The sequence below is a fragment of the Salmo trutta genome, chromosome 24, assembly GCF_901001165.1.
Source record: "Salmo trutta chromosome 24, fSalTru1.1, whole genome shotgun sequence".
Classification (NCBI taxonomy): domain Eukaryota; kingdom Metazoa; phylum Chordata; class Actinopteri; order Salmoniformes; family Salmonidae; genus Salmo; species Salmo trutta.
Window position 1 is genome coordinate 34,942,418 of NC_042980.1, and position 25,248 is coordinate 34,967,665.

Consider the following 25,248-nt stretch of genomic DNA (forward strand, 5'->3'; position numbering starts at 1 on the left):
TGTATGAGAAACCAAGTCCATGTGTGGTTGCTATGGTAACCTGTGTGGTGTGTTGTTGCAGGTGAAGCTGATGCCTCCGGCGCCTAATGATGACCTGGCGTCTCTCAGTGAGCTCACAGACAGCAGCCTGCTCTACGAGATGCAGAAACGCTTTGGCAACGACCAGATATATGTAGGTAGAACACACAAAGACACAAACACACACACACACACATACGGACACACACATGGACACACTTACATACAATTGGAGTGATCTATTGATCGTGAGATGCCAGCTTGCACACTGGGCAGTCTTTCCCCTGACTGTCCCCAGATCCAGTGTTGAGGAGGGAAACCAGCACCCTCCACACCTCCACTCCTCAACTCCTCCACCTCTCTACTCCTCCACCTCTCCACACCTCCACTCCTCAACCCCTCCACCTCTCCACTCCTCCACCCCTTCACCTCTCCACTCTCCACCCCTCCACCCCTCCACCCCTCCACCTCTCCACCTCTCCACTCCTCAACCCCTCCACCTCTCTACTCCTCCACCCCTCCACCTCTCCACTCCTCAACCCCTCCACCCCTCCACCTCTCCACTCCTCCACCTCTCCTCCTCTCCACTCTTCCAATCTTCCACTCCTCCAGCCCTGCAGACCAGTGACTGGACCTGTGTTATTGCACGTGACTGGTACAGGGGTGGTTGTCCTGTTTATCTGTCTCTGTTGCCCGGCCAGGCACTGGTGGCTGCTAGTGGTGGTTATAGGGTTGGTACCCTCTTTGAGTCAGTCTCCCACCCCACTTTGTCCTGTATTGTGGGCTAGTGGCTGATGTGTGAGTGGAGTGTGTGAGCTCTGGCCAGGGTCTGGTGTCTGGAAGGTGTCCCAGGAGACTCATTGTCTGCTGGCCAGGGACAAGACCCAGGGATGGGGAATGAATAGAACTACTAAGAGCCAGCCTAAATGTGCTACACAGACATACGCACAGACACACACGGACACGCAGACACTCACACAAAGGATAAATATCCCATATTGGAGAATCAATGCCGTTTTGGTTCGATGGACAAAATCCATGACTGCAATTATGTGAAAATGAGAGAGACATACAGCCGTTTTCCTTTTGGTTTCTGGACATTCTAACCAGTGGTGGAAAAAGTACCTAATTGTCATACTTAAGTAAAAGTAAAGATGCCTTCATAGAAAATGACTCAATGAAAAATAAAAGTCACCCAGTAAAATTTTACTTGAGTAAAAGTCTAAAAGTATTTGGTTTAAAATATACGTAAGTATCAAAAGTAAATGTAATTGCTAAAATATACTTAAGTATCAAAAGTAAAAGTATAAATCATTTTAAATTCCTTATATTAAGCAAACCAGATGGCACCATTTTCTTGTTTTTATTTACAGATAGCCAGGGGCACACTCCAACACTCAGACATCATTTACAAACAAATCATTTGTGTTTAGTGAATCCATCAGATCAGAGGCATTAGATGACTAGGGATGTTCTCTTGACAATTGTGTGAATTGGACCATTTTCCTGTCCTGCTAAGCATTCAAAACGTAACGAGTACTTTTGGGTGTCAGGGAAAATGTGTGGATTAAAAAGTACGTTATTTTCTTTAGGAATGTATTGAAGTAAAAGTAAAAGTTGTTCAAAATATAAATAGTTAAGTAAAGTACAGATACCCCCAAAAACGGCTTAAGTAGTAGTTCAAAGTATTTTTACTTAAGTACTTTACACCACTGATTCTAACCACATTTCACTGTTGCCTGGTCTATAGCTCCACATGGAGGATGGTGCTGTAGAATGACTGGAGACAGATCAATGTGGAACACCCTGACTGTTCTTATAACTGTGTGTGAAAAGGCTCCGATAGCTTGATTGTTACTGAGCCACAGATGGGGGAGAGACTGGCTGGTTGGGCATGGAGAGGAGGGGGTAGATTGACTGAAAGAGGACAGAAAAGAGAGGGAAGATTGAGAGAGGACAGAGTAGAGAGGGAAGATTGAGAGAGGACAGAGAAGAGTGGGTAGATTGAGAGAGGACAGAGTAGAGAGGGAAGATTGAGAGAGGACAGAGAAGAGTGGGTAGATTGAGAGAGGACAGAGAAGAGTGGGTAGATTGAGAGAGGACAGAGAAGAGGGGAAAGCAATGAGATGAGGAGAAAGCAAAGGAGCCAGAATGGCCAAAAGAAAAAGGAGATATGACAGGGAAAAATAAAGAGAAGGAGGAGGAAGAAGGAGGGAGAGAGAAGGAGGAAGAGAAAAGCAGAGATGAAGAGCATGAGGTGGAAGAGGGAGATAGAGATGGAACCAGGGAAGAGGAGGAGGAGAGGGCTGAAAAAGGCAGTGTAATGGTCCATATGCTCCCCAGCAGGGTGGTCAGAGACTGGGACTTTGATGATGGCTCCAGCCTGCTGCTGGGATGGAAGGATGGTACACAGCTGAGCCCAGGGACTGGAGAAGAGGACAAAAGGATGGGGGAGGGATGCATGACAGTTGGGAGAATGAGATGGTCATTGCGAGGGATGTGGAATTGGGGTTTTGGTCTTGATGCTACTATACAAGATTGAGAGAATGTAATTTGGTAACAGAGTTAAATTGTGCCAAGTTGGCATAACCACTGACTGTCCTTAACTTGCTCCGGGTTGAAGTTCCCCTTGGGCACTGATCTAGAATCATCTATCCTTGTCCATCCTCACCTAAACCATTAGGAGTGAAAATGCCAAACTAACATTCGATCAGCGTCTGGGGGGACTTTGTAGCTCATTCATTTTCAGGCCAGGCCTGAGGACAGGCAGGGCAGCATTTTAACATCTTGGTGTTACCGTATCCTATCCAGCCCCAGCAGGGCCTCCTAGAGAACATAGGGTTAGCAGTTAGCATTCAGCCAGCTCAGTGTATTTTTGTGTGAAGGAGGGCTAGCACCTAGCAGCTGTACAGTAGTAGCTGTAAGGGTTAGTGTTTACTGTATATCTCTGTCAGAGGAAGTGGTTTTGGCAGTAGTATCTAGACAGCCTGAGGGTCTACAGTAGGAAGAAAGAAGAACCATAGAAATGAAATAAGAATACCTTTCTACCTCCATGCAGTTTCTGCTTTCCATTTATGAAAGGGGATTTGTGGTACGTTTAGTATTTGGACAACACATAGGCTACAAACTCTGTCACAATACAGAAAATAAAATTATACACAATTTAAAACACAAAATTAAATAAACAGCTAATATTATATAAACAATCACACAAAACAAACACTTGTATCAATATAAAAATCCCGAGCTTTTCTCCTAAACTGATCCAGAGACAACAACACATCCAACTGAAACGTTACTTGGAGATTATTCCACATGATAGGGCCCTGGTAGGAAAAGGCAGATTAACCAACTCTGTGGATACACGTGGAGTCTCCAGCATTAACCAACCCTGTGGATACACGTGGAGTCTCCATCATTAACCAATTCTGTGGATACACGTGGAGTCTCCATCATTAACCAACTCTGTGGATACACGTGGAGTCTCCATCATTAACCAACTCTGTGGATACACGTGGAGTCTCCATCATTAACCAACTCTGCGGATACACGTGGAGTCTCCATCATTAACCAACTCTGTGGATACACGTGGAGTCTCCATCATTAACCAACTCTGTGGATACACGTGGAGTCTCCATCATTAACCAACTCTGCGGATACACGTGGAGTCTCCATCATTAACCATCTCTGTGGATACCCGTGGAGTCTCCATCATTAACCAACCCTGTGGATACATGTGGAGTCTCCATCATTAACCAACTCTGTGAATACACGTGGCGTCTCCGTCATTAACCAACTCTGTGGATACATGTGGAGTCTCCAGCATTAACCAACTCTGTGGATACACGTGGAGTCTCCATCATTAACCAACTCTGCAGATACACGTGGAGTCTCCAGCATTAACCAACTCTGTGGATACACGTGGAGTCTCCGTCATTAACCAACTCTGCAGATACACGTGGAGTCTCCATCATTAACCAACTCTGTGGATACACGTGGAGTCCCCATCATTAACCAACTCTGTGGATACACGTGGAGTCTCCATCATTAACCAACCCTGTGGATACACGTGGAGTCTCCATCATTAACCAACCCTGTGGATACACGTGGAGTCTCCGTCATTAACCAACCCTGTGGATACACGTGGAGTCTCCATCAATAACCAACTCTGTGGATACACGTGGAGTCTCCATCATTAACCAACTCTGCAGATACACGTGGAGTCTCCAGCATTAACCAACTCTGTGGATACACGTGGAGTCTCCATCATTAACCAACTCTGTGGATACACGTGGAGTCTCCATCATTAACCAACTCTGTGGATACACGTGGAGTCTCCATCATTAACCAACCTTGTGGATACACGTGGAGTCTCCATCATTAACCAACTCTGTGGATACACGTGGAGTCTCCGTCATTAACCCAACTCTGTGGATACACGTGGCGTCTCCGTCATTAACCAACTCTGTGGATGCACGTGGAGTCTCCATCATTAACCAACCCTGTGATCTAGTGTTGTAATCCGAGTTTCTATATTTCAACAATGATGTTGAAGTAACAATGAAGTAAATTTGTATTTTATTGAGTAAGGTTTTAGAAACTAAAACAGAATAATAAAGTGACCTACGTGATTTTAGCGAGGTCCAACCAACTTTATGATAAAGGATGCAGTGGTGAGTGTCAAAACTGTCAGATGTTATCAAATGAAGTGCACTGTGATACATTGTGTCCAAGGGCTTCAAAACACTGGTAGCTGCATTCATGTATATAATATCACCATAATCTATAACCGGAATTAATGTAGACTGAATGATCTCTTTTCTGCTATTTAATGAAAGGACCTATTCCTATAGAAGAAGCCCAACTTAATTCTTAATTTCTTGACTAACTCGTCAACATGCTTTTAAAAAAATAGCTTTTCGTCAATTCAGATGCCCAGATATTTATAGGCGGGGACACGATCAATGAGGGCACCACAAATCATCAGTTACATTATTACATGATTTGAAAAATAGCATGTATTTGGTTTTACCAGCAGGTTTCTTACCTGTATCACACTTTCCTGTTCTTGAGGGGGTCGGCAGAGGTTGCCAAGGCGCCCACGCTCCCAGGAGTGCATATTTGGGAATGAGCATGGCCATTTGACTGCAACGGTGGAGATTACTTTAAAAAGAGTTCTTATAATAGTGTTTATTGACGTGTTTATTGACTTGTTTAATTGTCGTGTTTATTGATGTATTTATTGTCATGTTTATTGATTTATTTATTTTTGTGTTTATTGTCATGTTTATTTTTGTGTTTATTTATGTATTTATTGATGTATAAATTAAAGTGTTAATTGATGTATTTATTGTCATGTTCATTGATGTGTTGTTGTGTTTAATTTTGTGTTTATTTATGTATTTATTTTTGTATTTATTTGTGTTTATTGATGTATTTACTGACGTATTTATTGACGTGTTTACTGTTGTGTTTATTGACGTGTTTATTGACACATTCATTGTTGTGTTTAGTGTCGTATTTATTGTCGTATTTATTGACATGTTTTCTTGTCGTGTTTATTAATGTGTTTGTTATCGTGATTATTGACCTATTTATTGATGTATTTATTGTAGTGTTTATTGACGTATATATTGTCATGTTTATTTTTGTGTTTATTTATGTATTTATTGATGTATTTATTGATGTATTTATTTAGTGTTTATTGATGTATTTAATGACGTGTTTATTGTCGTATTTATTGTCATCTTCATTGTCGTATTTATTGTCATGTTTATTGACTTATTGTCATGTTTACTGACGTATTTATTGATGTAATTATTGTCATGGTTATTGATGTATTTATTGTCATCTTCATTGTTGTATTTATTGTCATGTTTATTGATGTATTTATTGTCATCTTTATTGTTATGTTTATTGTCATGTTTATTGACGTATTTATTGTAATGTTTATTGATGTATTTATTGTCATGTTAATTGACGTATTTATTGCCACTTTTATTGACATATTTATTGTCATGTTTATTGACGTGTTTATTGATGTGTTTATTGATGCATTTATTGTTGTGTTAATTTATGTATTTATTGACGTATTTATTTATGTATTTGTTGTCATGTTTACTGATGTATTTATTGTCATGCTAATTGTTGTATGTATTGTCATGTTAATTGACGTATTTATTGTTGTATTTATTGATGTATCTATTGTCATGTTTATTGACATATTTATTGTATTTATTGTCATGTTTATTGACGTATTTATTCTCATGTTAATTTATGTATTTATTGATGTATTTATTGTCATGTTTATTGACACATTTATTGACACATTTATTGTCATGTTTATTGATGTATTATTTTATTTATTGATGTTTTTAGTGATGTGTTTTAATGTATTTATTGTTGTGTTTATTGATGCATTTATTGGTGAGTTTATTGTTGTGTTTATTGAAGTATTTATTGACTTATTTATTGATGTGTTTATTGACAAATTTATTTTCATATTTATTGACGTATTTATTGTTGTCTTTATTGTCATGTTTATTGACGTATTTATTGTCATGTTTATTGACATATTTATTGTCATCTCTATTGACATATTTATTGCCACTTTTATTGACGTATCTATTATCATATTTATTGATGTATTTATTGTCATGTTTATTGACGTGTTTATGGATGTGTTTATTGATGTATTTATTGTTGTTAATTGATGTATTCATTGACGTATTTATTTATTTATTTGTTGTCATGTTTACTGATGTATTTATTGTCATGCTCATTGTTGTATTTATTGTCATGTTTATTGACGTATTTATTGTCGTATTTATTGATGTATCTATTGTCATGTTTATTGACATATTCATTGTATTTATTCTCATGTTTATTGATGTATTTTTTGATGTATTTATTGTCATGTTTATTGACACATTTATTGACACATTTATTCTCATGTTTATGGATGTATTGTTTTATTTATTGATGTTTTTATTGATGTGTTTTTTAATGTATTTATTGTTGTGTTTATTGTCATGTTTATTGATGCATTTATTGGTGAGTTTTTTGTTGTGTTTATTGAAGTATTTATTGAGTTATTTATTGACATATTTATTTTCATATTTATTGGCGTATTTATTGTTGTCTTTATTGACATATTTATTGTTGTCTTTATTGTCATGTTTATTGTTGTCTTTATTGTCATGTTTATTGACTTATTTATTGTCATGTCTATTGACGTATTTATTGCCATTTTTATTGATGTATTTATTGTCCTGTTTATTGATGTATTTATTGTCATGTTTATGGATTTGTTAATTGATGTATTTAGTGTTTTTAATTGATGTATTTATTGACGTATTTATTTATTTATTTATTTATTTGTTGTCATGTTTATTGATGTATTTATTGTTATGTTCATTGTTGCATTTATTGTCATATTTATTAACATCTTTATTGTCGTATTTATTGATATAACTATTGTCATGTTTATGGACATATTTATTGTATTTATTCTCACGTTTATTGACGTATTTATTCTCATGTTTATGGACGTATTAATTGATGTATTTATTGTCATGTTTATTGACACATTTATTCACACATTTATTGTCATGTTTATTGATGTATTGTTTTATTGATTGATGTTTTTATTGATGTGTTTTTAATGTATTTATTGTTGTATTTATTGTCGTGTTTATTGATGCATTTATTGGTGAGTTAATTGTTGTGTTTATTGAAGTATTTATTGACTTATTTATTGATGTGTTCATTGACATATTTATTGTCATATTTATTGACGTATTTATTGTCGTCTTTATTGATGTATTTACGTTTGTCTTTATTGTCATGTTTATTGACGTATTTATTGTCATGTTTATTGATGTATTTATTGCCACTTTTATTGACATATTTATTGTCATGTTTATTGATGTATTTATTGTCATGTTTATTGACGTGTTTATGGATGTGTTTATTGATGTATTTATTGTTGTTAATTGATGTATTTACTGATGTATTTATTTATGTATTTGTTGTCATGTTTATTGACATATTTATTGTATTTATTGTCATGTTTATTGACGTATTTATTGTCATGTTTATTGACATATTTATTGTCATATTTATTGATGTATTTATTGTCATGTTTATTGACACATTTATTGACACATTTATTGTCATGTTTATTGATGTATTTTTGTTTCATTTATTGAAGTTTTTATTTCTGTTTTTTAATGTATTTATTGGTGTGTTTATTGTCATGTTTATTGATGTATTTATTGATGTATTTATTGTGTTTATTGTCATGTTTATTGATTTATTTATTGTTGTGTTTATTGACATATTTATTCTCATATTTATTGATGTATTTATTGATGTATTTATTGTTTTAATTATTGTTGTTTTTATTTATGTGTTTTTGATGTATTTACTGTCATGTTTATTGACGTATATACTGATGTATTTAATGTCATGTTTATTGATGTATCTATTGATGTGTTTATTGTTGCATTTATTGATGTAGTTAATGTCATGTTTATTGATGTATTTATTGTTGTGTTTATTGATGTATTTATTGTTTTACTTGTTGATGTTTTATTGATGTGTGTTCTTGATATATTTATTGTTTTATTTATTGCTGTTTTTATTGATGGGTTTTTTGATGTACATTTACATGACATTTAAGTCATTTAGCAGACGTTCTTATCCAGAGCGACTTACAAATTGGTGCATTCACCTTAAGATATCCAGTGGAAAAACCACTTTACAATAGTGCATCTAAATCTTTTGGGGGGGGGGGGGGGGTAGAAGGATTACTTTATCCTATCCCAGGTATTCCTTAAAGAGGTGGGGTTTCAGGTGTCTCCGGAAGGTGGTGATTGACTCCGCTGTCCTGGCGTCGTGAGGGAGCTTGTTCCACCATTGGGGTGCCAGAGCAGCGAACAGTTTTGACTGGGCTGAGCGGGAGCTGTGCTTCCTCAGAGGTAGGGAGGCCAGCAGGCCAGATGTGGATGAACGCAGTGCCCTTGTTTGGGTGTAGGGCCTGATCAGAGCCTGAAGGTACGGAGGTGCCGTTCCCCTCACAGCTCCGTAGGCAAGCACCATGGACTTGTAGCGGATGCGAGCTTCAACTGGAAGCCAGTGGAGAGAGCGGAGGAGCGGGGTGACGTGAGAGAACTTGGGAAGGTTGAACACCAGACGGGCTGCGGCGTTCTGGATGAGTTGTAGGGGTTTAATGGCACAGGCAGGGAGCCCAGCCAACAGCGAGTTGCAGTAATCCAGACGGGAGATGACAAGTGCCTGGACCAGGACCTGCGCCGCTTCCTGTGTGAGGCAGGGTCGTACTCTGCGAATGTTGTAGAGCATGAACCTACAGGATCGGGTCACCGCCTTGATGTTAGTGGAGAACGACAGGGTGTTGTCCAGGGTCACGCCAAGGTTCTTAGCACTCTGGGAGGAGGACACAAGGGAGTTGTCAACCGTGATGGCGAGATCATGGAACGGACAGTCCTTCCCTAGGAGGAGGAGCAGCTCCGTCTTGCCGAGGTTCAGCTTGAGGTGGTGAGCCGTCATCCACACTGATATGTCTGCCAGACATGCAGAGATGCGATTCGCCACCTGGTTATCAGAAGGGGGAAAGGAGAAGATTAATTGTGTGTCGTCTGCATAGCAATGATAGGAGAGACCATGTGAGGATATGACCGAGCCAAGTGACTTGGTGTATAGTGAGAATAGGAGAGGGCCTAGAACAGAGCCCTGGGGGACACCAGTGGTGAGAGCACGTGGTGCGGAGACAGATTCTTGCCACGCCACCTGGTAGGAGCGACCTGTCAGGTAGGACGCAATCCAAGCGTGGGCCGCGCCGGAGATGCCCAGCTCGGAGAGGGTGGAGAGGAGGATCTGATGGTTCACGGTATCAAAGGCAGCAGATAGGTCTAGAAGGATGAGAGCAGAGGAGAGAGAGTTAGCTTTAGCAGTGCGGAGAGCCTCCGTGACACAGAGAAGAGCAGTCTCAGTTGAATGCCCAGTCTTGAAACCTGACTGATTAGGATCAAGAAGGTCATTCTGAGAGAGATAGCAGGAGAGCTGGCCAAGGACGGCACGTTCAAGAGTTTTGGAGAGAAAAGAAAGAAGGGATACTGGTCTGTAGTTGTTGATATCGGAGGGATCGAGTGTAGGTTTTTTCAGAAGGGGTGCAACTCTCGCTCTCTTGAAGATGGAAGGGACGTAGCCAGCGGTCAAGGATGAGTTGATGAGCGAGGTGAGGTAGGGGAGAAGGTCTCCAGAAATGGTCTGGAGAAGAGAGGAGGGGAGGGGATAGGGTCAAGTGGGCAGGTTGTTGGGCGGCCGGCCGTCACGAGACGCGAGATTTCATCTGGAGAGAGAGGGGAGAAAGAGGTCAAAGCACAGGGTAGGGCAGTGTGAGCAGGACCAGCGGTGTCGTTTGGCTTAGCAAACGAGGATCGGATGTCATCAGCCTTCTTTTCAAAATGGTTGACGAAGTCATCCGCAGAGAGAGAGGAGGGGGGAGGGGGAGGAGGATTCAGGAGGGAGGAGAAGGTAGCAAAGAGCTTCCTAGGGTTAGAGGCAAATGCTTGGAATTTAGAGTGGTAGAAAGTGGCTTTAGCAGCAGAGACAGAAGAGGAAAATGTAGAGAGGAGGGCGTGAAAGGATGCCAGGTCCGCAGGGAGGCGAGTTTTCCTCCATTTCCGCTCGGCTGCCCGGAGCCCTGTTCTGTGAGCTCGCAGTGAGTCGTCGAGCCACGGCGCAGGAGTGGAGGACCGAGCCGGCCTGGAGGATAGGGGACAGAGAAAATTAAAGGATGCAGAAAGGGAGGAGAGGAGGGTTGAGGAGGCAGAATCAGGAGATAGGTTGGAGAAGTATTTATTGTTGTGTTTATTGTCGTGTTTATTGATGTTTTTATTGTTGTGTTTATTGAAGTATTTATTGATATGTTTATTGTCATGTTTATTTACGTATTTATTGTCATGTTTACTGACGTATTTATTGTGGTGTTTATTGATGTATTTGTTGTCATGTTTTTTTATGTATATACTGATTTATTTAATATCATGTTTATTGACATATTTATTGATGTATTTATTGTCGTGTTTATTGATGTAGTTATTGTCATGTTTATTGACGTATTTATTGTTGTGTTTATTGATGTATTTATTGTCATGTTTATTGATGTATTTATTGTCATATTAATTGACATATTTATTGTCATGTTTATTGACATGTTTATTGACATATTTATTGATGTATTTATTGTCATGTTTATTTTCCTGTTTTCTTTTCTTGATATTTAGCCTACCTCTTGTGATTTGGAAGGCACGTATTCATGTATTGAGTTGTTTTGTGCCAACAATAATATGGTAATGCGATAAAAAATTTGGGATAACATAGGCTATCTTCCTGACACCTCCTGTTTATGGGGATAGTATATTGCAAACACCTTTTTTTGGCAGGCTTTCTTTCAGCTCTTCAGATGAAGTGCACCCGTAGATATAGAATTGTTCACCTATATGGATCCCTCCTGTGCCTACCTATCACCTCCCTTGGCCATGAGACACGGTACCCTTTGACACCATTATGAAGCCTATACAACATTGTCTTTATAACAACATCATAAACTCAGCGTTGATGTCATAGTTGGGTGAATGGTTTGATCAGTTAGCGTACATTACCCCTGGTCCTCTCTCTGACTGACGAGATGCTATCGTCAGTTAGCTCAATTGGCTAGCATAGCAGTAGTGCTGAGGGCCTGCAAGCCTCTCCAACTCTGTGTGTTTGGGGAAGGGATTTAGTTCTTAGTCCTAACATGACCTTCAGGCTCCATGAGGGATGGGGCTTTGTGCTACAACGTGATTACAGACATTAGTTTTATTACATGGTCTAGGTGAACTTCTGTGTTAACCCCAGTGGCTGGTAGTTTGACCAGACATGCCTCAGTTCAAGAGTACACAGTGATGCCCTAAACCAAACTCTGTGGACTGTATACCCCGCCATTGATGTTACAATATTTAATTGTGTATTTATTCATTCGTCCACGGAATAGAATCTCTCTCTCACTTTACATTTCTACAGGTGAAGTAACATAAGGCCTGTTTTTTTTCAGACCTACATCGGACACATTCTCCTCCTGGTCAATCCTAACAAAGACCTCCCCATCTACTCTACACTGGTGAGTATCTTACTACACACTACAGCAGGGGTGGGGGCCACAAAACATCTGTACTCACCATTTTTTTTGTACAAATATTTTTTAAATGCTAACTTTTTATAACTAAGCAAGTCAGTTAAGAGCAAATTCTTATTTACAATGACGGCCTACACCGGGCCAAACCCAGACGACACTGGGCCAATGGTGCGCTGCCCTATGGGACCCCCAATCACAGCCAGATGTGATACAGCCTGGATTTTAACCAGGGACTGTAGTGAAGCCTCTTGCACTAAGATGCAGTGCCTTAGACTGCTGCGCCACTCGGGGAGCCCCTGAGGGGCCGCAGTGACTCGTGGGTCTGTGTACCCACATACATCCATACCCATGCATGGTGGCCCTAAGCAAAATGTTCCGCCAGTTTCCCATCCCTGCACTACAAGATGCTGTAATACATACGTTTATTTCCTCAACCTAAGATTTCCTCAAACCTTTGATTTGTCTAAGGTTTTATTGGCCTATATCTCTATCATGTACAGTTGAAGTTGGAAGATTACATACACCTTAGTGAAATACATTTCAACTCAGTTTTTCACAATTCCCGACATTTAATCCTAGTAAAAATTCCCTGTCTTAGGTCAGTTAGGATCACCACTTTATTTTAAGAATGTGAAATGTCAGAATAATAGTAGAGAGAATGATTTATTTCAGCTTTTATTTCTTTCATCACATTCCCAGTGGGTCAGAAGTTTGCATACACTCAATTAGTATTTGGTAGCATTGCCTTTAAATTGTTTATCTTGGGTCAAACGTTTTGGGTAGCCTTCCCCAAGCTTCCCACAATAAGATGGGTGAATTTTGGCCCATTCCACCTGACAGAACTGGTGTAACTGAGTCAGGTTTGTAGGCCTCCTTGCTCGCACAAGCTTTTTCAGTTCTGCCCACAAATTTTCTATAGGATTGAGGTCAGGGCTTTGGGATGGCCACTCCAATACCTTAACTTTGTTGTCCTTAAGCCATTTTGCCACAACTTTGGAAGTATGCTTAGGGTCATTGTCCATTTGGAAGACCCATTTGCAACCAAGCTTTAACTTCCTGACTGATGTCTTGAGACGTGCTTCAATATATCCACATAATTTTCCTGCCTCATGAAGCCATCTATTTTGTGAAGTACACCAGTCCCTCCTGCAGAAAAGCACCCCCACAACATGATGCTGCCACCCCCCATGCTTCACGGTTGGGATGATGTTCTTCGGCTTGCAAACCTCCACCTTTTTCCTCCAAACATAACGAAGGTCATTATGGCCAAACAGTTCTATTTTTGTTTCATCAGACCAGAGGACATTTCTCCAAAAAGTACAATCTTTGTCCCCATGTGTAGTTGCAAACCTTAGTCTGGCTTTTTTATGGTGGTTTTGGAGCAGTGGCTTCTTCCTTGCTGAGCGGCCTTTCAGGTTATGTAGATATAGGACTCGTTTTACTGTGGATGTAAATACTTTTGTACCTGTTTCCTCCAGCATCTTCACAAGGTCTTTTGCTGTGATTCTGGGATTGATTTGCACTTTTTGCACCAAAGTACGTTCATCTCTAGGAGACAGAATGGGTCTCCTTCCTGAACGGTATGATGGCTACGTGGTCCCATGGTGTTTATACTTGTGTACTATTGTTTGTACAGATGAACGTGGTACCTTCAGACATTTGGAAATTGCTCCCAAGGATAAACCAGACTTGTGGAGGTATACAATATCTTTTGATTTACCCACGATATCAAGAAAAGAGGCACTGAGTTTGAAGGTAGGCCTTGAAATACATCCACAGGTACACCTCCAATTGACTCAAATGATGTCAATTAGCCTATCAGAAGCTTCTAAATCCATGACATAATTTTGTGGAATTTTCCAAGCTGTTTAAAGGCACAGTCAACTTAGTGTATGTAAACTTCTGACCTACTGGAATTGTGATACAGTGAATTATAAGTGAAAAAATCTGTCTGTAAACAATTTTTGGAAAAATGACTTGTGTCATGCACCAAGTAGATGTCCTAACCGACTTGCCAAAACTATAGTTTGTTAACAAGAAATGTGTGGAGTGTTTGAAAAACGAGTTTTAATGACTCCAACCTAAGTTTATATAAACTTCTGACTTCATCTGTATCTTGTCAGTCATGGAGAGTATGTGACTGAATGTATTGTACACTATAAGTGTGTGTGTGTTGAGTTCCCTGTTAGGTGTGTCATTAGTCTAGTATGAATGGGTGAAATTTCGCCTTGATGGGGACCATTAATAATGCACTCTTCCTGTTAGTGATACGCAGTGGAGGTCTGATTCTGCATTATACACCAGCCAGGCCACACACACACACACACACACACACACACACACACACACACACACACACACACACACACACACACACACACACACACACACACACACACACACACACACACACAGACTGTATATCTGCTGGGCCGTAGCCTAGACAGGCGTTTATGCTGTGCGTACACGTATCTTACTGTATCAGACAGGCATTTACATAACGCTGACAGAAACCTGTTTCTTTCAGTCTTTACATAATGTACACATGTAATCTCTCTTAGACAGGCTCTTAGCTATGTCTGATACAGGGTTTCCACGTGGTAGTCTATGTCTGACACAGGGTTTCCACGTGGTAGTCTATGTCTGACACAGGGTTTCCACGTGGTAGTCTATGTCTGACACAGGGTTTCCACATGGTAGTCTATGTCTGACACAGGGTTTCCATGTGGTAGTCTATGTCTGACACAGGGTTTCCACATGGTGGTCTATGTCTGATACAGGGTTTCCACGTGGTAGTCTATGTCTGACACAGGGTTTCCACGTGGTAGTCTATGTCTGACACAGGGTTTCCACATGGTGGTCTATGTCTGACACAGGGTTTCCACGTGGTAGTCTATGTCTGACACAGGGTTTCCACGTGGTAGTCTATGTCTGACACAGGGTTTCCACATGGTAGTCTATGTCTGACACAGGGTTTCCACATGGTAGTCTACGTCTGACACAGGGGTTCCACGTGGTGGGGGGTGCTGGACTGGTGAATGTTTTTTATTACGGGTTGGGTTTTGGGGTTGGGATAGCTAATGTATTGCTTGTGGACATTGGACGTAGTGTTTGATGTGGCTCAGGCTAGTACAGGAGTGGACAGAAGCCATGCTGTTCTGAACATGATTAGTGCCACAGAGATCCTTGAAACACACTACACTAGGTGTGGGGCAGGATATAATGTCCTTTATGTATCAGGGCAAGTGTGTGTGTGTGTGTGTGTGTGTGTGTGTGTGTGTGTGTGTGTGTGTGTGTGTGTGTGTGTGTGTGTGTGTGTGTGTGTGTGTGATGTAAAAATGGGCTTTAACACTATGCTCTATAAACTCGTCTGTTCTCTCTTTATCCCTCTTTCTCTCTCCCTCTCTCTGACTGACTCTCTCTCTCTCTCCCTGACTCTCTCTCTCTCTCCCTGACTCTCTCTCTCTCTCTCTCCCTGACTCTCTCTCTCTCTCCCTGACTCTCTCTCTCTCTCCCTGACTCTCTCTCTCACTCTCCCTCTCACTCTCCCTGACTCTCTCTCTCACTCTCCCTGACTCTCTCTCTCACTCTCCCTGACTCTCTCTCTCAATTCAATTCAAGGGGCTTTATTGGCATGGGAAACATATGTTTACATTGCCAAAGCAAGTGAATTAGATAATATACAAAAGTGAAATAAACAATCAAAATAAACATTAAACATTAAACTCACAGAAGTTCCAAAAGAATAAAGACATTGCAAATGTCATATTATGTATATATACAGTGTTGGAACGATGTACAAATAGTTAAAGTACAAAAAAATAAATAAGCATAAATATGGGTTGTATTTACAATGGTGTTTGTTCTTCACTGGTTTACTTTTTCTTGTGGGTACAGGTCACAAATCTTGCTGCTGTGATGGAACACTGTGGTATTTGTCACGGGTGCCGTAGGGTGTAGACCAAAACGCAGCGGGAAAATGCTTACTCATCTTTTTTATTTAGGACAAAGAAGGAAAACCAAAACGTATACAAAAACACAACGACGATTAACAGTCCTGTGAGGCATGAAGCTATACACGGAAACAATCTCCCACAAAATCCCATGACAAACACACTCCTAAATATAGGACCTTCAATCAGAGGCAACGATAGACAGCTGCCTCCAATTGAAGGCCCCAATCCCCATTACAAAACATAGAAATACAAACGCCTAGACAGAACATAGAAATAAACTAACATAGATCGATAACCCAAAAACCCTGGAATACATAAACCAAATACCCCTCTACATACACAACCACCCCAAACCATATAAACCAAATACCCCCTCTACATGAACACATACACAAACACACCCAGAACCACATAAAACAAATACCCCCTGCCACGTCCTGACCAAACTATAAGAACAAATAACCCCTTTACTGGTCAGGACGTGACAGTATTTCACCCAGTAGATATGAGAGTTTATCAAAATCGGTTTTGACTTAAAATTATTTCTGGATCTGTGTAATCTGTTGGAAATACAGTATGTGTCTCTAATATGGTCATACATTGGGCAGGAGGTTAGGAAGTGGAGCTCAGTTTCCACCTAATTTTGTGGGCAGTGTGCACATAGCATGTCTTCTCTTGAGAGCCAGGTCTGCCTACAGCGGCCTTTCTCAATAGCAAGGCTATGCTCACTGAGTCTGTACACTGTCAAAGCTTTCCTTAACTTTGGGTCAGTCACAGTGGTCAGGTATTCTGCCACTGTGTACTCTCTGTTTAGGGCCAAATAGTATTCTAGTTTGCTCAGTGTTTTGTTAATTATTTCCAATGTGTCAAGTAATTATCTTTTTGTTTTCTCATGAATTGTGTTGCTGTCCTGGGGCTCTGTGGGATCTGTTTGTGTTTGTGAACAGAGCCCCAGGACCAGCTTGCTTAGGGGACTCTTCTCCAGGTTCATCTCTCTCTAGGTGATGGCTTTGTTATGGAAGGTTTGGGAATCACTTCCTTTTAGATGGTTGTAGAATTTAACATCTCTTTTCTGGATTTTGACAATTATCTGGTATCGGCCGAATTCTGCTCTGCATGCATTATTTGGTGTTTTACATTGTATATGGAGGATACATGAAGAGTCTCAATTTGGTGTTTGTCCCATTTTGTGAATTCTTGGTTGGTGAGTGGACCCCAGACCTCACAACCATAAAGGGAAATGGGTTCTATAACTGATTCAAGTATTTTTAGCCAGATCCTAATTGGTATGTCGAATTTTATGTTCCTTTTGCCTTGTCTTTCAGGTCATTCACAGCTTTGTGGAAGTTACCTGTGGCGATGATGTTTAGGCCAAAGTATGTATTGTTTTTTGTGTGCTCTAGTGCAACGGTGTCTAGATTGAATTTGTATTCATGGTCCTGGCAACTGGACCTTTTTTGGAGCACCATTACTTTTGTCTAACTGAGATTTACTGTCAGGGCCCAGGTCTGGCAGAATCTGTGCAAAAGATCTAGGTGCTGCTGTAGGCCCTACTTGGTTGGTGACAGAAGCACCAGATCATCAGCAAACAGTAGACCTTTGACTTCAGATTCTAGTAGGGTGAGGCCGGGTGCTGCAGACTTTTCTAGAGCCCTCGTCAATTCGTTGATATATATGTTGAAGAGAGTAGGGCTTAAAGCTGTATCCCTGTCTCACGCCACGGCCCTGTGGGAAGAAATGTGTGTGTTTTTTGCTTATTTTAACCGCACACTTGTTGTTTGTGTACATGGATTTAAAATTGTTGTATGTTTTTCCCCCAACACCCCTTTCCATCAACTTGTATAGCAGACCCTCATGCCAAATGTAGTCTTTTTTTAAATCAACAAAGCATGAGAAGACTTTGCCTTTGTTTTGTTTTGTTTCTTTGTCAATTAGGGTGTGCAGGGTCAACACGTGGTCTGTTGTACGATAATTTGGTAAAAAGCCAATTTGACATTTGCTCAGTACATTGTTTTCACTGAGGAAATGTACAAGTCTGCTGTTAATGATAATTCAGAGGATTTTCCCAAGGTTGCCGTTGACGCATATCCCACGGTAGTTTTTGGGGTCAAATCTGTCTCCACTTTTGTGGATTGAGGTGATCAGTCCTTGGTTCCAAATATTGGGGAAGATGCCAGAGCTAAGGATGATGTTAAAGAGTTTAAGAATAGCCAAATGGAATTTGTTGTCTGTATATTTGATCATTTCATTGAGGATACCATCAATACCACAGGCCTTTTTGGGTTGGAGAGTTTTTATTTTGTCCTGTAGTTCATTCAAGGTAATTGGAGAATCCAGTGGGTTCTGGTAGTCTTTAATAGTTGATTCTAAGATTTGTATTTGATCATGTATGTGTTTTTGCTGTTTTTCTTTGTTATAGAGCCAAAGAGATTGGAGAAGTATTTTACCCATACATCTCCATTTTGGATAGATCATTCTTTGTGTTGTTGTTTGTTTAGTGTTTTCCTATTTTCACAGAAGTGGTTAGAGTCTATGGATTCTTCAGTTACATTGAGCTGATTTCTGACGTGCTGTTCCTTCTTTTTCCGTAGTGTATTTCTGTATTGTTTTTGTGATTCACCATAGTGAAGGTGTAGACTCAGGTTTTCCGGGTCTCTATGTTTTTGGTTGGACAGGTTTCTCAATTTTTTTCTTAGATTTTTGCGTTCTTCATCAAACCATTTGTCATTGTTGTTCATTTTCTTCAGTTTTCTATTTGAGATTTTTAGATTTGATAGGGAAGCTGAGAGGTTGAATATATTGTTAAGATTTTCTACTGCCAATTTAACACCTTCTCTATTACTGTGGAACGTTTGTCCAGGAAGTTGTCTAAAATTGATTGAATTTAATTGTTGCCTAATTGTTTTTTGGTAGGTTTCCAAACTACATTCCTTCCATCTATAGCATTTAAAATTACTCAGTTCCTTTGGCTTTGATGCCTCATGATTGAGTATTGCTCTGTTCAAGTAGACTGTGATTTTGCTGTGGTCTGATAGGGGTGTCAGTGGGCTGACTGTGAACACTCTGAGAGACTCTGGGTTGAGGTCAGTCTCAGGCCAGTAAGTGTGAGCAGAGCCTGCTGAGCATCGGGTACATGCCATTGGCTTAGGCTAGTGTAAGAGTGGGGGTTGGGCCTTTTTGCCCGCTCACGGCCTGGGCGTATGTTTGACTTTCATGTTGAGGCCCTCTTTGCGGGAGTGGGGTGCTTGGGGTGGGCAGGAGGGGCATAAGTCTGATCTGAGGGGGCCTAAATGGGGTGTAGGCATGGTTGACTTGGGGGGGTGTTGATTGGTTGGGATGGGGGTGTGTATGTGGCTGGTGGTGTTGTGGTCTGGATGTAGGTCTTCTCGGCATGGGTCCTCTATGTGTAGGTCCAGGGGGGGTCCCGCAGGTCTGGGAGAGTGTCTTGCTGGTCTGGGCGGGGTGTCTATTGATCTGTTGCTCCTGTGTGAAGTGTTGGGGCTGCGTTTGAGGGCGATGTCCTTAAGAGTCCGGGCGAAGGTGGGCACTGCTGCCTTGTATAGGTGGACCTGGTCATAGAGGCTGTTCAAGTCCAGGGTGGAGTGGTGGGCCAGGAAAACATTTGGTTCTGAGGCACAGTCATGGGAAATACTTGCGTTTACCCGCTGTACGGTAGCAGGGTGGAAGTCTTTTTGTGGTATCAGGGTGGGGAAAGTAGAAGAAGCTTTTTCAATCACTCCCTTCAGTGCTGTTGCCACCCTTTCCTGCTGTGTTCTCAGGTCGTTTGTGCCTGTGTGTATTATTATGTGGCTAGGTGAACCTAGTTGGTCCTCGGAAAGAAGGTGTTTGGACACCAGAGTTTAGACACCTTGTTTGGGGAAAACGTTTTTTTTATTTTATATATTTCCCATTTGAGTCCATAAGTAGTACAATCTGTGTCTTGTGTATGTGCAGATATGTCTCTCTCCACCTCCAGCTCTCCGGGTCTGGTTAAGGGGGTGTTGTTGTGCTGGACTGTTGTCTGGGTCGGTGCTGACTGGAGTGTAATCACCTGCTGTTCCAGCTCCACCTGCCATTTCCTCCAGCTGGGTAAATGTATCCTTCATTTCAATGAGGGAGTAGTACTCTGTGCTGGGAGGTTGACTTTCCGCTTGGGGTTGCTCGTCTGTGGGGTTATATTCTGCTCAAAAAAATAAAGGGAACACTTAAACAACACATCCAAGATCTGAATGAAAGAAATAATCTTATTAAATACTTTTTTCTTTACATAGTTGAATGTGCTGACAACAAAATCACACAAAAATAATCAATGTAAATCCAATTTATCAACCCATGGAGGTCTGGATTTGGAGTCACACTCAAAATTAAAGTGGAAAACCACACTACAGGCTGATCCAACTTTGATGTAATGTCCTTAAAACAAGTAAAAATGAGGCTCAGTAGTGTGTGTGTCCTCCACGTGCCTGTATGACCTCCCTACAACGCCTGGGCATGCTCCTGATGAGGTGGCGAAGGGTCTCCTGAGGTATCTCCTCCCAGAGGCCAACCGCACCAGCATATGGTCTCACAAGGGGTCTGAGGATCTCATCTCGGTACCTAATGGCAGTCAGGCTACATCTGAGCACATGGAGGGCTGTGCGGCCCCCCAAAGAAATGCCACCCCACACCATGACTGACCCACCGCCAAACCGGTCATGCTGGAGGATGTTGCAGGCAGCAGAACGTTCTCCACGGCGTCTCCAGACTCTGTCACGTCTGTCACGTGCTCAGTGTGAACCTGCTTTCATCTGTGAAGAGCACAGGGCGCCAGTGGCAAATTTGCCAATCTTGGTGTTCTCTAGCAAATGCCAAACGTCCTGCACGGTGTTGGGCTGTAAGCACAACCCCCACCTGTGGACGTTGGGCCCTCATACCACCCTCATGGAGTCTGTTTCTGACCGTTTGAGCAGACACATGCACATTTGTGGCCTGCTGGAGGTCATTTTGCAGGGCTCTGGCAGTGCTCCTCCTGCTCCTCCTTGCACAAAGGCGGAGGTAGCGGTCCTGCTGCTGGGTTGTTGCTCTCCTACGACCTCCTCCACGTCTCCTGATGTACTGGCCTGTCTCCTGGTAGCGCCTCCATGCTCTGGACACTACGCTGACAGACACAGCAAACCTTCTTGCCACAGCTCGCATTGATGTGCCATCCTGGATGAGCTGCACTACCTGAGCCACTTGTGTGGGTTGTAGACTCCGTCTCATGCTACCACTAGAGTGAAAGCACCGCCAGCATTCAAAAGTGACCAAAACATCAGCCAGGAAGCATAGGACCTGAGAAGTGGTCTGTGGTCACCACCTGCAGAACCACTCTTTTATTGGGGGTGTCTTGCTAATTGCCTATAATTTCCACCTGTTGTCTATTCCATTTGCACAACAGCATGTGAAATGTATTGTCAATCAGTGTTGCTTCCTAAATGGACAGTTTGATTTCACAGAAGTGTGATTGACTTGGAGTTGCATTGTGTTGTTTAAGCGTTCCCTTTATTTTTTTGAGCAGTGTATAATGAAGAGGTCTGGTCTGACCCGCTCGTGGTGGGGGTATCTTTCTCAAGGGAGAGCTTCTCCTGCTGGGCTAATTCTTTGATTAGGTGAAAGTCCAGCTGAAACTGTTTGGGGTTGCCCTGTATCATTACTGTTCCAGACTTATAGAGATATATATTTGCTGACTCAGAGTCCTCGTTGTCTAGTATCCTGACTTTCCAACCCTCGTTAACACCCCCTCTCTTAACTGAGGGGTAGTGTGCTAATATAGCACTGTGCCATGCCAGGGGATGGTCTGGTTAATATAGCACTGTGCCATGCCAGGGGATGGTCTGGTTAATATAGCACTGTGCCATGCCAGGGGATGGTCTGGTTAATATAGCACTGTGCCATGCCAGGGGATGGTTTGTGTGGAAGATGAGGTTGCTGATGTTCCCATTTTTATAATAGTCAGCAAAAAGTGTCTCTTGATTTTCCATAAGGAGCTTCATTTTGTGATCTTTTCTTGCCTTCTCATTCTTTACATACACAGGGTACTGTATTTTAATTACCTCTGAACAGCGGGAGGCCGCTTCTAAGGCCTCTCCATTTGGTTTGAGTAGACTGTGCAACTCTCCTGCCATTGTTGGGCTGAAGGACTTTGACACCTCTCACCTGACACATCAGTGCTAATTGAAGTTGTATCAAGCTTGGCAGCCTTAATTTAGCATTTAGTCCTTATAAAGTAATTGAATGTATTTTTCTTCTTGGCTTTTGGAAATAAAATAGAGCTTCAGACTAAACATTACTCACTCAGTACCAGGTTGGATGGTGTTCTCAGGTTTCTGTTGTTTTACAGAACATTTGCTGTAAAGTGTTGGAATAATCATCTTTGGTAGTTGTAAGCCTTCCAGGTGATTCCGTAATTCCGTCCAAAATCAGGTTGTAGGTTTTGAGTTTTGATTTGGAGTGAAGGTTATGTTGTAGAGGGTAGCATCCTGTAAATGTTCCTGACAAAAAAATCCAGGTTCATCTAACTCTAAATCTATCTTTTTTTTAAGAACATGCTGAAAAATGCAGGAGCTCATCTGATCATGACCTCTCTCTATATCTCTCTCTTCCTGACTCTCTCTCTCTCTCTGACTCTCTCCCTTTCTCTGACTCTCTCCCTCTCTCTGACTCTCTCCCTCTCTCTCTGACTCTCTCTCCATCTCTCTGTCTACCTCTCTCTCCCTCTCTCTCTCTGTCTATCTCTCTCTCCCTATCTCTCTCTCTCTCCCTCTCTCTATCTATACCTCTCTCTCTCTCGCTCTCTATCTATCTCTCCCTCTCTCTGTCTATACCACTCTCCCTCTCTATCTCTCTCTCCCTCTCTCTGTCTATACCTCTCTCCCTCTCTCTGTCTATACCACTCTCCCTCTCTATCTCTCTCTCCCTCTCTCTGTCTATACCTCTCTCCCTCTCTCTGTCTATACCTCTCTCCCTCTATCTCTCCCTCTTTCTCTCTGTCTATTCCTCTCTCCCTCTCTATCTCTCCCTCTCTCTGTCTATACCTCTCTCTATCTCTCTCTCTCCCTCTCTCTGTCTATACCTCTCTCTATCAGGTGAGTCAGTTGTATCTGAGTTCTTCAGGGCGTTTGTGCTCCTCTCTGCCTCCTCACATCTTCTCCTCAGCAGAGAGGGCCTACCACATGATGCTGCAGGAGCGACGCCCACAATGCTTCATCCTCAGGTAAACACACATATTCAAATGCATGCACATGTGCAAACCTGCACACAATCACTAAACAAGTGCCAGTATCACCTCCGTGAGAAAGCATTAGTATTTCATTCAGATCATTAACTCCAATCAGTTAAGGATTTAGAGTCAGTTAATGATTTAGAGTCAGTTAATGATTTAGAGTCAGTTAAGGATTTAGAGTCAGTTAAGGATTTAGAGTCAGTTAATGATTTAGAGTAGGTGAATGGTGAAGTAAGGGCCACTGCCCAATTTGCCCAGACCCACCCCGGCAGGTCAGTTAAGCGCTCCCAGAGAGATGAATGGTTCTCGGAGCTTTGGCGCAGCCTGCTCTTTTCTTTGTCCCTGGCTGGACGGAGGCAGCTTCCTGATTGCAATTAAATCCCGTTCCGGCTCTCCATCGCCGTTCCCGCTGAGTCGCAGCGGATCTGGTAGTGAGTTAATGCACTTCAGCCGCCAGCTATCCATTACACACACACACACACACACACACACACACACACACACACACACACACACACACACACACACACACACACACACACACACACACACACACACCTCATATACAGTCTCCATGCTCCACTGAGCTGGAAGGAGTCAAAATGTTAGGTCCCTCAAGGGCAGGGTACACACGCACATGCACACGCACACACACACACACACACACACACACACACACACACACACACACACACACACACACGAGGCCAGGGTATAGACACATGCCTAGGAGCACAAAACGCCCTTGAAATCGAATAAAGCCATGTAAATAAAAAGAGGGGTAAACGACTCTGCACTTCAAACTCTCAGCATAGTTATTAGTAGGAGGACAAAATGTTGCACACACACACAAAGACACACACACACACACACACACACTCAAAGACACACACACAGCGCCGTCATTAGTGGTGGCTTAAATGACCTTCGAAAGCCATCTGCTAAGTGATACATAGCTGGTGTGTGTGTGTGTGTGTGTGTGTGTGTGTGTGTGTGTGCTCGCGTGTCTTTGTGTCCATGTTCTGTATTTAGACAGGCCTTACAGTCAACCTAACTGTTAGTTCAAGTCCCCCATGGAGCAGAGTAGTATACTTCACCACAGTCCACCTAACCTGAATGACCTCAGTGAGATGCCCAGTGGATGGATCAACCTATCCTGAATGACCTCAGTGAGATGCCCAGTGGATGGATCAACCTAACCTGAATGACCTCAGTGAGATGCCCAGTGGATGGATCAACCTAACCTGAATGACCTCAGTGAGATGCCCAGTGGATGGATCAACCTAACCTGAATGACCTCAGTGAGATGCCCAGTGGTTGGATCAACCTAACCTGAATGACCTCAGTGAGATGCCCAGTGGATGGATCAACCTAACCTGAATGACCTCAGTGAGATGCCCAGTGGTTGGATCAACCTAACCTGAATGACCTCAGTGAGATGCCCAGTGGATGGATGCCTGAACAGAAACTAAATGATGAGTACATATGACCATTAGCTTCAGTTGCCATCTCCACTAACCCAAATAAACGTCCGTAGGTCCTTCACTAGAAGAAATAAAGAACATGTCTAACAAAATGTTTCTAAAAATGCACAGAGCACCCCCGTTATAGCCATAGGCTGTGTTCTTATGATAGTGTCCACTTGATAATTAACACCATTGTAATGGCTAGCTGCAGGATTCTGAACGGAGAAGTGAATGGAAACAAGGGATGAAAAAGAGAAGGGATAGCCCAGAGGAGTGATGTCAGGTGGGTGGAGGAGTGAGATGGAGGTGACAGATGTAGCCTACACCCTGATGACTCACTCTACTGCACACATCCATTCATCTGAGACC

The 25,248-nt window shown here is 41.9% G+C and overlaps 1 protein-coding gene across 1 annotated transcript in view; it reads left to right on the plus strand.

The window, feature by feature from the left end:
• The window catches only part of LOC115160538 (unconventional myosin-XVI-like), a 143,276-nt gene that overhangs the window by 91,363 nt on the left and 26,665 nt on the right, over positions 1 to 25,248 (plus strand). The window contains exons 11-13 of the mRNA XM_029710704.1: positions 62 to 172; positions 12,137 to 12,202; positions 23,277 to 23,404. Of these exons, the coding sequence (XP_029566564.1) occupies positions 62 to 172; positions 12,137 to 12,202; positions 23,277 to 23,404 (305 nt within the window). The remainder of the gene's footprint in view (positions 1 to 61; positions 173 to 12,136; positions 12,203 to 23,276; positions 23,405 to 25,248) is intronic.